The sequence below is a fragment of the Hippoglossus stenolepis genome, chromosome 11 (genome assembly GCF_022539355.2).
Source record: "Hippoglossus stenolepis isolate QCI-W04-F060 chromosome 11, HSTE1.2, whole genome shotgun sequence".
In the NCBI taxonomy this organism is placed as follows: domain Eukaryota; kingdom Metazoa; phylum Chordata; class Actinopteri; order Pleuronectiformes; family Pleuronectidae; genus Hippoglossus; species Hippoglossus stenolepis.
In genome coordinates, this window is record NC_061493.1 from 8,910,306 (window position 1) to 8,926,295 (window position 15,990).

At 40.5% G+C, this 15,990-nt stretch overlaps 3 protein-coding genes and 4 non-coding genes across 7 annotated transcripts; 1 reads left to right on the forward strand and 6 right to left on the reverse strand.

Moving 5' to 3' along the window:
• Positions 1-2,913: 2,913 nt before the first annotated feature.
• Positions 2,914-7,658, reverse strand: eif4a2 (eukaryotic translation initiation factor 4A). Its single transcript, XM_035170382.2, has 11 exons — positions 7,513-7,658; positions 6,632-6,683; positions 6,417-6,549; positions 5,976-6,115; positions 5,429-5,597; positions 5,240-5,349; positions 4,774-4,917; positions 4,304-4,441; positions 4,114-4,203; positions 3,766-3,845; positions 2,914-3,684 (listed from the first exon to the last, which is right to left on the reverse strand). Exons 1-11 carry the CDS (start codon positions 7,539-7,541, stop codon positions 3,540-3,542), a joined length of 1,230 nt encoding a protein of 409 aa, XP_035026273.1. The 5' UTR covers positions 7,542-7,658; the 3' UTR covers positions 2,914-3,539.
• Positions 4,538-4,719, reverse strand: LOC118118443. Its single transcript, XR_004697925.1, has one exon. It is a non-coding gene; the product is annotated as a small nucleolar RNA SNORA81 (small nucleolar RNA).
• LOC118118444 lies at positions 5,015-5,197 on the reverse strand. The gene has a single exon (XR_004697926.1). It is a non-coding gene; the product is annotated as a small nucleolar RNA SNORA81 (small nucleolar RNA).
• On the reverse strand, positions 5,694-5,765 carry LOC118118445. The gene has a single exon (XR_004697927.1). It is a non-coding gene; the product is annotated as a small nucleolar RNA SNORD2 (small nucleolar RNA).
• LOC118118446 lies at positions 6,285-6,355 on the reverse strand. The gene has a single exon (XR_004697928.1). It is a non-coding gene; the product is annotated as a small nucleolar RNA SNORD2 (small nucleolar RNA).
• Positions 7,659-10,245: 2,587 nt separating the features above from the next.
• Positions 10,246-11,245, reverse strand: setd9 (SET domain containing 9). Its single transcript, XM_035170386.2, has one exon. It carries the CDS (start codon positions 11,164-11,166, stop codon positions 10,309-10,311), a length of 858 nt encoding a protein of 285 aa, XP_035026277.1. The 5' UTR covers positions 11,167-11,245; the 3' UTR covers positions 10,246-10,308.
• A 235-nt stretch (positions 11,246-11,480) lies between these two features.
• dcun1d1 (DCN1, defective in cullin neddylation 1, domain containing 1 (S. cerevisiae)) lies at positions 11,481-15,962 on the forward strand. Its single transcript, XM_035170387.2, has 7 exons — positions 11,481-11,532; positions 12,191-12,404; positions 13,094-13,262; positions 14,631-14,761; positions 14,856-14,938; positions 15,019-15,115; positions 15,378-15,962. Exons 1-7 carry the CDS (start codon positions 11,530-11,532, stop codon positions 15,452-15,454), a joined length of 774 nt encoding a protein of 257 aa, XP_035026278.1. The 5' UTR covers positions 11,481-11,529; the 3' UTR covers positions 15,455-15,962.
• Positions 15,963-15,990: the final 28 nt, after the last annotated feature.

The following is a 15,990-nucleotide window of genomic DNA, read 5'->3' on the forward strand; positions in this document are numbered from 1 at the left end:
TGTTTTCGAATTATTGTCCAATGAAGTCAATTCTCCAAAGATTCTCAGGAAATGGGCAAGAAGGATTTACAACAGGGATTCCTAGTGGCACTTTGGATCAGTAGAGTGGTAAAATAGTTTGCCCTGCCCTTTCTGTGATGAGATTGCAGGAGATTCCTTCCTTGGGCAACAGGAGCATGACACACAGATTGAAAGTTTAGTCAAACTTCCAGTTAAAGGAATCAATTCAACAGTCTGCTTAGCGAAGTGCAAAAACTGGAAACCTGGGCATGTGCCCGCCACTACACTTCTAAAGCGGATTAATTAATATGTTATCTCATTAGTTTAATCAGTCCAAAATACAAACATAACATGTCTGACATGTAACACAGGAGTTATCTAATGCACTTATTCTACTGCCAGGCACCAGTTACTTTTTAACCTCATGGTGAACAAGCGAGCATCCCCTTTATAAAGAACACCCTGTTGTTTTGGTATAAGCCTGCTTTCAACAAATTATGTTTTTATGCAACTAATTGCAACAGCAAATACATTTGGAAGGAAAAAAGTAGGTTTTTCAGATTAGTTTTCTATTTACATAATTAGAATACATTGTTTATTTATGTGGAAAATTGCAAATATGTTGATACTGGATATATTAGTAAAAAATGTTAAAGACAACATTATTTGTCCACAGTAGTATTATGAACATAACAAAGGACGCTGGTTTGTTTTACACTGACACTATAACCACTTTTATATCTGTACCATCATCTGGTTAGCTCAGCTTGGCATAAACTACAATTAACGTCCTGCTTAAGAATTTCTCACAGTGTCGTGTATATATTCTTTTCTGCTGCAGACACATGTTTCCTCATTCAGATTATTCCATGTTACAGTAAACCTCATCTCACTGATTATTAGTATCGGTACATGAGTTAAAATGTCAGTGTGTACAAGCTTAAGGTCACGAGAGCGTTGTCCTCTCCTCCTTTGTCTATAAATTTATTTATGGCACCTCTTCCTGAAATGTGATGTGGTCCGGATTAGCTGTGCTCCAAACAGCTGCCCTGTTTCCACGGAAACACAAAGAGGAATAATTCACACAATGGATTTAGACGAGACTAATAACACAACCACCTGCCGACATCTGTTTATAAACAGTGCACAAACTGCCTGCACGTGTATTTTTAAGAAACTCCCTCAAATATGATGAACATGCAGTTCTATTTAGATTTAATTTAGAAAATGTGACACCATGTAGGACATGTGAGCTGTGCTGTGTTATTTTTAGATTAACCCGAGGGATCATTACTGAGCATCAGCCGCTGACTTACAGGTAAGTAATCAGAAACTCAATCAATTAGGCTCTTCTTTAGTCGCCTCCCAAGAGGTGGCTAAGGAAAATAATTGCGTTCATGAAAGTTGGCATGATAAATATAGTCATTGTACTACCTGAGGCCCACAGGTGAGGTTTAACTATAGAAAATTAGAAATACTGTCTCTCTTTGAAAACAAATGTCACATGAGGGTGGTTGTAACCAGCAACACACAGGATTTACCACATGGTGACACTAGAAGAACGTAAATCAGGCCTTCTCACTCGGTTTTCATAGTTATTATAGATGTTGCCACAAAAAATGTTAATAAATAAATCCAAAAATAAACTAATTAGAAAACAAATAGTTTGTGATAAAAAGGCTATTGTATTCTGTGTATTTATTTCTGTAATTCTGTGTCCACGTGTTAATTAGGTAGGTGGGTGTAACTCAGTCTAAAACCGGATTGGTTAAACGGTGTGGATTAATCAGATTAGATTAATTTTGGTTGCATTTTGGGAAACAGATTACTTACATGCTTTTTTGCTGAGAATTTGAAAATTTAAAGCACGCTCATGACTGCATCAGCTCAATATAAAACCCCCATTATTTATGCTTAGGTTGGCTTATTTCCGATTTACAGTTCAGACAAGTTATCCCTTCTCTTACCTAACACTGGGCAAATAAAAGTATTTTCCAATAACTATTGAAAGAACAAGTTTATCTAACAGTTCCACAAACAGCTGGATTATCAGGAGGCACAATATAGTAGAAAACTCCATGATATCTACAATTTAGTTTGTTTATTAGGAGTTATGGACTTTTCAAATTGTTGTTTCCAATACCCTGGTCATCACCAAGAGTTGTTTGTTTTTTAATTAAAATAAGATCTGTATTATATTCAAATGTTTTAAGTTTAAGGGGTAACAGTTAACACTGCACAATTTTAAAAACTCAGTATTGCAGGAATCAGGTGTTAAAAATTCATTCCAGTCATGACAGCATAGCTTAAGCAATCAGGCCTGAGGTTGTATCCTCTAAATATTCAGAAACTAATTAATTTTTTTTTTTTCCTTTTTTAAATGGTCTTACAAAATCAAGCCTATGAACGTTTTACTTTAGTAAATAACTAAAACTACTTTTAACTTAAATCAGTGCATGAAAAACAAACATGACACCGCAGATACAATCAAAGAATATATGGGTAGAATTGAGTATTTTGCATTTTCTGAAATTCCTTGCATAATTTGTTAAACTATTTAATGAATCCTGTTAAAATAGGTCATTTTTAAAATATAAAAAAACAGGATGCAAAATTAATCTAAATTTGAAGTACACCCATCAGTATATTGCTTCAGTGCTCAAAGGGTCTTAAAATGCAGTTTAAGGAAATAGTTACATTAAACATGTTAGCTGTTGATTTTTACATGTTCAGTATTTCCTTTTTACTGTGAATCAACATGCTTAGTTAAGGTCTTACAGCTGGCTTGCCAGTAGGTGGTGCTGCAACGCAACTCTCCCACTGCTATGTTAATAGGTTGCTTTCAAATTCCAGATGGTACTTGAAGATACCATTTTTAACAGTGGCCACGCATTAAGACCAAGACAAAGGGAGTTTCCTTACAGCAATTTGTTTATTAAGACATTCCTACAATTCTAGGGAAAAGGAAATCTGAAAAGTAGTCACGGGGCAGAAGCAATATACTCTGTAAGGGTAAAACCACGTCAGCAAACTATGGCCAACCAGTGAGGAATTATGAAGTGGGATAAAAAAACATTAAAATTAACAGTCACAAAAGATAACAAAAAGCAAGTGAATCTATACTATGACAAGTGCCTCTATTTAAGCAGGCCCACAATACACCGCATATATGTTAGCATAACATAATTTGCAGACTTTATACAGCACTTATACCTTTTAGTCCACAAGTAAATTACTAAATGGTGGAGAACATCAACTACACGCATCTTAAATGAACATGGAAAGAAATACCTCAAAAGAACCATAACGTTTTCAGACCCCATGGCTTTGTAGCTCCAACCAGCCGTCTGTCAAGGTTAGAATCTACAAGTGTCAGAGAAGAACCACCATAGACGTCACCTCGCTTTTAACACCTACCACAATTCTGATCCCAAGGTTTAGCATCGACAAGTTCTCCCCCCTGGAATAATATAAGCACAATGCAAGTGGAACGACCGCTATCACTGCGTTAAAAAAACCAAAACGAAAGATCCTGGGGCTCAAATCAGGTCGGCCACATTCATTGGCATCTCGTCCACGGTTGTATTGTAAAACGTCTCGATGTCCCGAAGAATCCTCTTGTCTTCCTCAGTGACGAAGTTGATCGCAACTCCTTTCCTGCCAAAACGGCCACCACGACCAATTCTGGAGAGACAAGTTGAGTCGTGTTATAGTCGCACAGAAGACTGAGGTGCAAATTTGGCAGTGTATAAGATTTTGTCTTACCTATGAATGTAGTTCTCTCGGTTTGTAGGAAGGTCATAGTTAATGACCAAGGAAACCTGCTGGACATCAATCCCACGAGCCTGACAAAAAGAAACTAGGTATTTAAAATTACATTCAAGCAAAGACAGATGAGATTATTTGTGCACATGGTGTTGTCGCTCGCGAAAAAGTAACAGATTCCTACTTTAGAAGAACTCATTGTGGAGCGCGAGCCCTATTCTACCAAAAGTTGAGATTGCTTGGTCATTTTTGGACTGTTGCAAGATTTAAAAACTTTTGGTTTTAACTGAATTGATAAGTTGTGTCCTTCATACATTACTACCCCACCATATTGCACCCCATACTAACCAGAAGATCAGTTGTGATCAACACTCTGCTTGAGCCAGATCTAAACTCCCTCATAATGACGTCACGCTCCTTCTGGTCCATGTCACCATGCTGTGAAGAGACTTTTTTATTAAAGAGAAAATGTGCAACGGCAATACCAACAAGCAGAGACAAGCAAAATAGGAGTATTCTGATGTAGAACAGGTTATACCAAGGCAGAGACAGTGAAGTCTCTAGCGTGCATCTTCTCAGTCAACCAGTCAACTTTTCTCCTTGTGTTGAGGAAAATGACAGCCTGAGTGATGGTGAGAGTCTCATACAGATCACACAGGGTGTCCAGCTTCCACTCCTGCAGACATCCACAAAAAAAAAAAAACACAAGTCATGCACTGTCAAGGGGGGGGAGATATCAAACAGCCATTTAACTCCTTGATAAAATCAGCCGAGATGTAACACAGGATCGTGAGACAAAGGACATTGGACATTAAGAAAGAGGTCCCTCCAAGCCTCATTTCTGATACTGTGTCTTTAATTTCCTTCCCTGGTGTACCCATGCTTACACGGCCACATGAGCTAAACCGGAGGTTTGGCTCCTGCAGTTTTAGCAGAGTGCTTTAAAGAGAAGACTGATCTATGATGTTCAAAAACACAACAAACTGGGTGACTGATCAGCTAACCCACCTCTCGCTCCACATTTATGTAGAATTGCTTGATACCCTCGAGGGTAAGCTCTTCTTTCTTCACCAAGATGCGAATGGGTTCTCGCATGAACTTCTTGGTCACCTCCAACACATCTAATGGCATCGTGGCAGAGAGCAGAACCACCTGAAGGAAAAGAATAATGAGTTTTATAAGACTCGGTCAATACCCGGTCAAAAATGAAATGCAGTGTGACAATAGTTATTTGTTTAAGTGCAGACTCAATTGTGGCACTTCACCTCGAGAAAAGTAGCCAATGAACATTAAGAAAGAGGTTCGACCACATCTCATTTTCAGTGCAGTGCATATGGATCTCCTTCCACGCAATAGTTTGCTAGCATTATTGCATGAAACAGATCAAATCTGGATCACACAATTATAGCAGACTTCTGTTAATGCAGAAGGGTTTCATAGTCGTCTGCTGCGCCTGTACACAAATTATCCTTACTTGAATGTTTGTGCTCAGTTTCTGGAAGATCTCATAGATCTGGTCTTTGAACCCTCGACTCAACATCTCATCAGCTTCATCCAAAACAAACATCTTGATCCATTTTGGGCCTGTGCAAGACATTTTGTTGTTAGAAGTGGCAGAGTTCAGTCAAAAGCTTTTCTGCTAAACAGGACATGTGATACTTACAAAGATGTGTCCTGTTAACCATGTCGAACACACGCCCTGGTGTGCCCACCACTATGTGAGGGGCCTCAGACGTGAGCTTCTGTATCTCGTTACGGAGATTGGTCCCTCCGATGCAAGCATGGCAGGATGCCCCCATGTAGTCACCCAGAGCCAGAATTACTTTCTGAATCTAATGAGACAGTAATAAAAACAAAAAACCACCTCAGGATAATGTCGTACACGGGGCACGGCAGAACATGCAAACTCAAAAGTCTAGAACTGTTCATGGTGATCAGTGTAATAAAGAAACTCAGCATTTTAAGTCAGTCCCGAAAGATGGTAAAGCATCATATCACCTAGTTTTCTAGAGCAACACAGGTACAATCAAATAAATGGAGCCAGATCACCTTTGAGACCAATGTAGCCATGGACAGAGACTACACCAATCCTCAGAGGACACTTTGTTGCAAATTTGGAGCGAATATTACCTTAGTATTTGAATCAGTGTCCTCAATATGCTGCCTAGGTCTGAGAGACTGAGGCTATCTTGACCTCAGGAACAGCATACCTGCTGAGCCAGCTCTCTAGTGGGAGCCAACACCAGAGCCTGAGTCTCCTTCTGAGCAATGTCCAACTGCTGCAAGATAGAGATGGCAAACGTGGCCGTCTTGCCAGTACCTGACTGGGCTTGGGCAATGACATCGAAGCCTAACGGCAATGGGACAGGGAATATTTGATGTTAAAAAAAAACTCAATCCTAACAGTGCTAAAAAAGTCTAAAAAGTCTAAAATGTAATTGATAGTCAATCAACACTGCCTCAATGCATTTAACACAGGATATTTCTGATGCTTCAGCTGAGACAGAGTTTATAATATTGAGTGATCAGTGAAAAAAAGTTATCCCCATTATTGGGTAAGTCCCGAAAGATGGTAAACATCATTTCACTCAATTGTTAACTACTCACTTAATTCTAAACAACTAATTTATGGGTAAATTAGGTTTATGTACCTTTGATGCAAGGGATGATTGCCCTCTGTTGAATGGCAGATGGTTTTTCAAAACCGTACGCATAGATTCCCCGGAGAAGAGTCTCTTTCAGGTTCATATCATCAAAGTTGTCCGTAATCTCGTTCCAGTTGCTCTGGAAAACACAAGGAGCAATATCCTGTGAATGAAAGTACATATTGACGGAGCATCAAAACTCTGTATTATCATGTAGTTACCTCGATGACGCCATCAGGCTCCATTGATTCCGGTCCCACATTCTCTCTTGAGCTGTGGAATACAAGAGACATATGTAAAATGTACTTATGTCACTGTGTTTAATTGTAACATTAACGTCATCACAGATAAAGAACAAAAGGTCTTAAATCTATACTAGTTAACAGAAGTACAGCGAGCAGTCGTTCCCACCACGTGTGTGGTTGTATGGCGGCCGCCATTAGACTTGTTAGACCGGTCGCAAAGAACTCCAAAAGTTGCACTTTGCCTCACTGAATCCATAAAGGCACACGTACGATGAGTAATCACCGGATTCCCGGTATTTCGGGTTACGCCCAAAGTATCTCGTTACAGCGCGGAGCTTCGCTGGGTTGCACGTGTGGCATTTTACGAGGGGGGCTCCACTTTCTCCACTAAATCTGCGGTTATGTAACATTGACGTGCATCCACATCGGATCACATGCCCCCTGTGCTAACTGGTCGAGCTAACTCCACTTTCTGGGGTGCTCCGCTTCGCTGCCTGTTAACCAATATGTCGGACCGCTGGGCCTGCGCTGCCTGAAAACGAGGCCGATCTGCAGCCTGCCCCCGACGGATCCTCTCACCACCACCGGCCACCATCAATAAAAATGACGTTTCACTTATTATAATTCTTCAGCATATACTATAAACCGATCATGCTTGCGTGGCTGGTGATTATTTAGAACTGCGGTGTTAGCTTAATTCACAAAGCTAACGGGTTAGCATCCAGAGCGCCCCCGACACTTAACCAGCGATTTTATCACTAATTCGACAAATCAGGAGGCAAACGTCGCCGTTACACGGTTATTTACATCTCAACATCGAGTATTGTTAGAAAAAGCAGGACGGAATGCGTTTCTACCTGTTTTGTTCAGCAGGATCACAAGACATGGTCTGTTCCCAACTTCAGCATGCAACTGGAAAGATCGCTGGTGGCGACGCCGCGTGCCTTTATACAGCCGGACTATTTTCACCCAGGAACGTAATGCTCAGTTCCGTCCACAGTTTCGTCCCAGTTGCCGGACATAATTTTTTGGAGCACACCGTGTTTGACTCTACATCGGCTATATAAAGACATATGTGCCAATCACCGATACAAATTAGAAAATTGTTCCAGACTATATTTATCAGCGGAAGGATATTGCAGTAATAGTTGGTGCTAGGGCCGGTACAGTGTCCCCGACAGGTCAAACTTCCTCCTGACGAGGTTGTGCAACAATTTTGGCGATTCGGTTTGCGTGAGGCCGAACACGTGGGAGAAATGGAAAAATAAATAGATGTGAAGAACAAAGAACAAAACTGACTCATCATCATGCGATCATTTTTAGTTAGGATGAAGTCTAGTCTGCAAGTGTTTGTCATCATACTACCTTTTGTCCTGCTTTCATAGAGATGTATTATAGAGATATATTAGATAGCAGTGAGTTCACCACAGCTCCTAGACTGTTCAATATATCCTTTCAGTGTTCAATATGTTCACAATGCCTGTCATTCATACGTTGTGTGTATACTGGAGCAGGTAGAGCAGACGGAAAAGTACAGAGTGTACTCTACAGAATACACTGAAGAAACCTGCTAACCGGCTAATCAAGTTTTTTTTATTTTAAACATGATGTAAGAAATAATATCCGGGTAAGGCTCCCACTTTGGTCACTCTAAACCTAATATAGAAAATCCAGCATCTAATTTTTCACATGGTTCTGCATTACACTGTTACACCAAACATGATGTTTTGTGTCTGTCAGAGTCTTCCCGTGTTTCTCAGTGACGTTAAAGAGTGCAATTAATTTCACTGTGACCAAATAATGTATAACAAAGTACATTTTTCATGTATCTGTACTTATTGTAGATTCAATATGGGGTACATTTACTCCACTACATATGTCAACAAATATTTATAAATAACAATGACTATATGTTTATATTACACTATACTTTCACAGTGCATAGTGTTATACGTTCTGATTGTTTTTATATTTTTAAAAGCAATCATTACAAAGAGGGGAATTGTTCCACTGATCCAATCAGAGCATGCAGGCAACATTAAACTCTGCCTCCTCCAATGAGAGCAGAGTACATCTACAGCATAAGCATCACTGGTGAAGAAACACCTCAAATGTTTTCATTCATTTATTCATTCATTCATCCAGCCATAAAGATATAGTAGATTGTTGCACTAGGGAACAGGCTACACTCGTCAAGTACTTTTACCTTTAATACTTAAATTATATTTAAAAGCAAGTACTTACTTACTTGATCAAGTAGAAACTTTCAATGCCACTTTTACTTTTACTTGAGTAAACATTCGTCACTTTATTTGTACTTTCACTTAACTCAAATAATTGAGTACTTCCTCTACCACTACCACTTTCTTTCTTTCTGTTTTCCAGGTTCCAATCATCTGAGTCACCTTTGCCATCAATTGGTCGTGGCTCCAAGTAAAAGAGTTGACTTCTTTCGCGTCCATTTAACTGTGGCTGTGTTTAAGGAATGTCCCCTTACTGTTGCAGTTGTGAATGAACTTCACTTTGATCCCTAATGGACAAATAATGTGCATGAATCTTCGTGCAGTGATTATAGCTTTTAAACCTCCTAAAATTGGGCTTGTAACTGAGCTCTTGGTCCCTCCCCCTAAGCAAAGCTCAGTTTATGATCACTTCACTGCTGCTTTTCCAAGTTTCCATTACTGTGGTGGATCTCAGCACTGTTATTTAAGAAGGGGGTGCAATTTTGAGGTACTTAGTTACCAGTTTCTTTAAAACTTCAAACGTCAAAAGTCCTCAACTGAAACACAGGAGCACTTTGATACACTGTTAACAAACTATACCCATCTCAAACTCTAACATATTGTCTCCAGAAATACAGCAGCAATCACAATACAGTAACATTAAGATTTTGGTTAGTACAGACTTAACCCTCTGAATAATGGCTATTTTTATTTCTGGATATTTAGGTGTATTTTTGCCCATTTATAATTTTGCTCATGTAATATTTTGAATGCAGATCCTTAATGGAATGGATTTAAATCAAAGTATTTATGTATTTTTTCAGTATAAGATATAAATAACTCTTTCCTGCCTGTGTTTAGGTTTGGAACATGCTGATCCTATTTCCCGGCCCACTTGATCAATCGATCAAATTTTATCGAGCCAATATTCACAAATCAGTTTTTATTTCATGGGGCTTAAACAATCTGTACAAGGTGTGGTATCCTCTGTTGTTACCCATTGCCAAGGGTGGGGGAAAACTCCTCCAAGCACCCCCTCTAACAGGGGGAAAAAACACAGAGACCTTAGAAAGAGTTGCAAGTCGCCCCAGGACGGACAGAAGTGGAATGTATTCCAGGTGTAACAGTGCACATCCACAAAATAAAGTTGGATCCCTTCTTTATATTCCTACATTACATTTCAAAACTTAATTAATGTGACCCTTTACATTTAATTTATGTAAAAAGTTACATGGACGTTTATTATATAATACAAACAAAATTTTTTTGGAGTGTGAGACGTATTTCATCTATATTCCGTAATGAGTATTTAAGAGTGTACAAAGAGTTTTGCTGAAAATGAAATAGAAATAATGATATCAATGTCGATTGATTTTCAAAAATATAATTTATCTTCAGTTCTGACAGTAGCAGGGGGAGTATGTTTAAGTTCTAATGCACAATCGTGAAGTAGTTGGAGAAGAGTTCCTCCCCTGCTGCAATGTCTCTGAGTGACACAAGGACAACACAGCGCAGGGGCCTCCGTGTGTCCTGGCTGTAGTTGACATTGGGGAGGTATTGGTAGAGCTCAATGGGAAACTTGTCTGGCACATCATACTCCTGGTAGCACACGTTGGCAGGACGCTCGTTGGAGCAGTTGTTCACATACTGACCCACAGCCAGTGGGTTGTGTGGGGTGGCTGTCAGCCAGCTGGTGTCACTCATCATGAAGGGCCCCAGTCTGTCCCTGCCGCTGCAGGACCTGAACACCATTCTGGAGATTCCTTTGTCGTTTCCATCAACCAAGACCCCGTCGATGCACCTGAACACAAAGGGGTTACAGATGGACTGGAGGAGGATAGGCTCGTAGGCCTGATACACTGTACCAGGGTACATGGCCACTGTGGCTCCCCCTGGCACAAACCCTTTGGTGACAAACACTCCAGTTCCTGCAGAGGGCAGAGTGCTGGGCTGGCGATCAATGCAGAATCCCAGACACCGTAACATGGCATCATGTCCACACACGGGGTTCTCTGCATGCTGCTCTTCTTCGCCACATGGCACCTCTCTGGTAAAGGGAGCTGCTCGCAGTTCCCTGTGATCGGCCCCATGGCTCCTGATCAGGGCTGAGAAGAGCTTCACCAGGCTCCGCGACACCTCCTCATCCGGCACCACCTTGTCCCTGCAGCGCTCCGTCACCTTCCGCAGAGTTTTCTCATTTTTAGACAGGTTGAGAACAACCCAGGGCACAAACCTGTGTCTGTACGACCTCCATATGTCCCGAAGTCTCTGTAAAGCAGGTTTAAACATCCAGAGACTTCTGACAGCTCCGGAACAGCCGAGCTAGCTTAGTTGCACCACTTCCGCAACCACTTCCGGCAAGATGCTTCAAAATAGAATAAATCACGTGGTAATATTTCAAATTTCACCAACCAACTTTATGAAAGTCAATAAGGCGTTGCACTAATAAACAATGCTATATTATTTAATGAATATAAAGCGAACAAATTATAATTTTAAGGCATGGCATCACCCAGGAGTTCTTCATTTGGCGCTTTTATTTTGAAAAAGAGAAGCCCCAACCGGAAAAAAGAAATCTTTTTGCATGACTACTATAACTTTACAGTCATTAGCCAGCTGGATGGGAGGAGAGGGAGTCGGGCGAAGACAAACATGGTGAGAAATGAGCCATTATTTTACCCTGATGCCAGGTTTCTAGTGTTATTACCCCTCACACACATTAACTGGCACTTTCTGGAGACCGACACAGACCGGAAGCCGCGCCAATCTCCCATTTATTTCCTTTTGCACAATGAAAACAAACCTCCCTTCGTTAGCATTAGCCTACTAGCTCACGGTGAGACTAGCCCAGTTAGCCAGCTAAGCTTGCTAGCATTTAAGCCATCGGACAAATAACACCACACACTCTGCATCAACGTTAGTTGTGAGTTGTTGTCCACCGGGTTTAAGACCAGATTGTTGGTTTGGTGTTGTTTAAATCTGAAAACAAGCTCGTGGACACATTTAAAACCGGTCCCGGCTGTCAGGGTCGCATGTTATTACAGAATGTCTTACTGCTGCCACCACTGGTTTGATGTTTATGTGCCAGAAACAGACCAAACTTCGTGGTTAATTAGTGACATTTTGGATGATAAGCATCCTTCAGCCACATGCAGCTTGTTGTTGAAATATCTAGCCTTTTACAAATCATAAATAAATATGCCCATTCCTCTATAGAAACGTTATTATCTATGTGACTCAGCTGTTCTTCACAGTTGTCTGATCATTGCTTTTTTTTGAGTTTAGTGTATGTTGTGTCTTTGTCTTTGTGCAGAACAAGCTGAAGTCCTCACAGAAGGATAAAGTTCGCCAGTTCATGATATTCACACAATCCAATGAGAAGACCGCGCTGACCTGTTTGTCACAGAATGACTGGAAACTAGACGTTGCCACGGACAAGTTCTTCCAAAGTCCAGAGCTCTATGTTCCAAATCTAAAGGCAGCTTTAGACAAGAAGAGGCTCGATCAGCTGTACAACAGATACAGAGGTATGGAAAGACTTGTACCTGGCCCTGGCATCAACATCCGCACTGACACATCCAATCACAAGGGGACAGTGTCAAGTTAGTCTGTTCACACCTGAAACTAAAATGATTCCACTTCCTCACTCAATATGCAAATAATCATGACCTGTGTTTGTGTGTGTAAAGATCAAATGATGTTGCTGTGACCCAGTCTAGGTTTACAGATGTGTTTGATGACAATGTTTGTATGTGAGAGAGACAGAGAGAGAGAGAGAGCAGGGACTGAATGAATAAATGAGTGTAGCTATGAAGAACGATTTTAAGAATTTAAGTAAAGTATCAGTCATTATGTGGTGGTCACTGTTGAAATTGTGATAGTGCAACAAAAATGTTTACAGTGAGCAGCATAAAATTACATTCAAACTGTAGCGTGTCAGACGACATCATGTGGCCCAGGACGGATTTGCCAAAAGAATGTGGCCACATGCGTACCAGACCACCTCTGAATGTGATCTGAGTGATTGGATCTCAGGGTGCATTCGGGTGCGCTCACACCTGTACTTGGTGCTGACCACTGGAGATCTGATCACTCAAGCTGGTATGAATGGGGTCGATGTATAAGAATACGTTTTTATAGAAAGTAGATTAATAAACATGCATTTACTATGGACTTAATTAATAATCCAATCCCTCTCTCCACACGTCACCCTTAGATCCTCATGATGACAACAAGATCGGCATCGACGGGATCCAGCAGTTCTGTGACGACCTGGGTTTGGATCCGGCCAGTATAAGTGTCCTCCTCATCGCTTGGAAGTTCAGGGCAGCAACACAGTGCGAGTTCTCGAAACTGGAGTTCATGGATGGCATGGCCGAACAGGGGTGAGAAAACATTTTTGCAAACATGACTCTCTTCTGAAATGGCTCCTCCGTTCTTTGTGAGATGGACTTTAACACGATTATCTCTGAGACCGGAAGCACCCTAACCCTACTATATTTCAAAGTCTGACTTTATTGTAGTAGGATTTTTGTCGAAAATATGTCTGTGTCACGAACAGAATGTTGACATGATTCTAAAATGTTTCACTTTTTTGATACACGTTCTCCCTAAATATCTTGATTGCGATACTGAAAAGATGCGATGGCAAAAACCTAAACCATCAGGAAAAGTTATGAGATGACAGATGACAGAACACGGAAGAGAGAGACTCTGTTCTCATTGTCATTTTTAAAATCTAATTTGATTAAGTAGTAGCCTAGAAAATACCCCAGTAGAGCTCAGACCTCAGTCAGGAATGTGTAGTAAATCATTTGTCTTCGGTCTAGTTACTGTGCTGCTGAAGTGTGGACACTAATAATCTGGGCTTTGACCTTAAGCACCATGAATTGCTGGACTTGAAATTAATGTCATTTGTGTTTATTATTTTCATGCCAACTAAAAGTGTAGTTTGTGCTGTTAAGTGTTTGCTTGTTTTGTTTTTTTCTCTAAGTGTGCATGTTTTGACAGTAACTTTGTGCATTTATAACATGAATAATTCGATTATTATAAATGATTAGATCAAGGCCACAATGTTATTAATTAGCTAAAAAGATAGTTTGCTCATCACAAAATGAATCACACTTTGCCAAGTTGGATGTGTTGGGTTACTGGGTCTGCGTAGGTTTCAAACATCTTTTACAGACGGGCTTTGTCTGTCAAATCAGGGGGTTGACGAAGCCATCCACCGGTCGAGCGCTTGCCAGGTTCATTCTTGTCAGTTGCTGGTCTTTTAACTGGTCATAACTGGGGTCCAGCTGGGATCAATTGCCCTGGCCTTCGGTGTCGACTTGATATTTTAACACACATGAAAATCGTAGTTACTGGATGTAACTCCACTTCTATGAGTTCACGTGTAGCTCTCTAACTGCAGACCAGGCTGGCCTCCTTTTGGGTACACGTGGCTGCGTTCCGAAGGGAGACGAGCAGCAAAAGCACTGGGGTTCTGTGCGATCGCTCCCAGCCGATAGGTCATTCAGTGCAAAGATCTGTCTCAGGGTGTTGAAGGCAAGACTGGGAAGGGTTAACCAGTTGCAAAGCCGGTTAGAGGGTTGCACCATTACTCATAGAACCAATGATACGCCCAGTAACTGCTATTTGTGTACAGAAAAAAACGTAATTAAATACCTTACATTAAAATGAAGATTTGTGTAATGCTCTGAAATGTTTCTCTTTGTCTAGTGAAACTAACACTTTGCTTTCTGTTTCTTCAGGTGTGACACTATAGAGAAGTTAAAAGCTCAGCTGCCAAAGATGGAGCAGGAGTTAAAAGACCATGGGAAGTTCAAGGATTTTTACCAGTTTACATTTAATTTTGCAAAAAATCCTGGCCAGAAAGGTTTGGGTAAGAGTCTCTTGATGTTCGACATATATGCTGTTTTTATTTTTTTTATTTTTATTTTTTTATCTTTATTGACCTACTTCTGGTTTTCTTACAGATTTAGAGATGGCAATTGCATATTGGAATTTAGTACTGGCTGGAAGATTCAAGTTCCTGGACTTGTGGAACACATTTTTAGTTGTAAGTTCATAATCGCAGATGTAAGTCATTCACTTTATTTCGCCGTGTGTTGCTTCAACTTTACTCTACACCTTTTGCAGGAGCACCACAAAAGATCAATTCCCAAGGACACTTGGAACCTCTTACTAGACTTCAGCACAATGATCACAGATGACATGTCGAATTATGACGAGGAAGGTTTGTACAGTGCTCGTAATCAGCTGTGTGAAAACATCTTCGAGCCACAATCGTTCTCTCACAACCTTAAGGGATAGTTTACACCACAGACTGCATATAAAGATAGATGATGCGTCTTCTCTTCCTCTCACTATCCAGAAAGGAAACTAAAATATCCTAGATACGAATGCAGACTATGAATGAATGAATTCTCATTGTTGCTCTTAATATTGTCTCGTGATTCAGTTGGTTAAATTTGTTTGTGTGTTTATTTGTTCACTAGGAGCGTGGCCTGTCCTTATCGATGACTTTGTGGAGTTTGCACGGCCGCATATTGGGACCAAAAGTACGGCAGTTTAATCGCCGAAGGAACGTCCATGTGAGGTTTCTACAAAAACAGCGAGCGCAGTGAACGGAGCACCACGGGACCACACTGAGCTGAGAACTATGTTGCCTTTTCAACCCTCAGGACTGAAATATTTTACACAGCAGAGACTTTATATATGTGTGTGTGTATGTACATATATAAAAAGGCATATCTCTTTGTTGTTCCAAGTATTGGGCTTTTTTGTGTGTGCTCGAGCCAACTACAGAGGAGTCACCACCTTCGCCCACGTGGTTGGACTCCACTGAAAAGCAGGTAGATAGACACACTTTTGAATTGCAACGTTAATACGAGGGTTCGTGAGGGGATATCAGTCTTTAAATATTGAATTTTAACACTCTTGTGTGCATTCATGATTTTTGCTTTTGTTTTATAATACATTTGTGTGACAAGTCAGTATAAAACATTGATTGTAATTTTTTAAGCATAATGCTGTTTGTTTAAACACAAATGTATAAATATAAAATAAATGTTTCAATTTGGTATCTTTAAAGTGGCCGGTCATTCTCAG

Excerpts from the sequence above, each read along its gene's own strand:
- eif4a2 (XM_035170382.2), bottom strand. The coding sequence starts at position 7,541 with ATGTCTTGTGATCCTGCTGAACAAAACAG. Across the intron at positions 6,684-7,512 it reads GATCCTGCTGAACAAAACAG|CTCAAGAGAGAATGTGGGAC; the intron begins GTAGAAACGCAT and ends TGTATTCCACAG. Across the intron at positions 4,204-4,303 it reads ACTTCACTGTCTCTGCCTTG|CATGGTGACATGGACCAGAA; the intron begins GTATAACCTGTT and ends GTCTCTTCACAG.
- dcun1d1 (XM_035170387.2), top strand. Across the intron at positions 12,405-13,093 it reads GCTGTACAACAGATACAGAG|ATCCTCATGATGACAACAAG; the intron begins GTATGGAAAGAC and ends CGTCACCCTTAG. Across the intron at positions 13,263-14,630 it reads GATGGCATGGCCGAACAGGG|GTGTGACACTATAGAGAAGT; the intron begins GTGAGAAAACAT and ends CTGTTTCTTCAG.
- setd9 (XM_035170386.2), bottom strand. The coding sequence starts at position 11,166 with ATGTTTAAACCTGCTTTACAGAGACTTCGGGACATATGGAGGTCGTAC.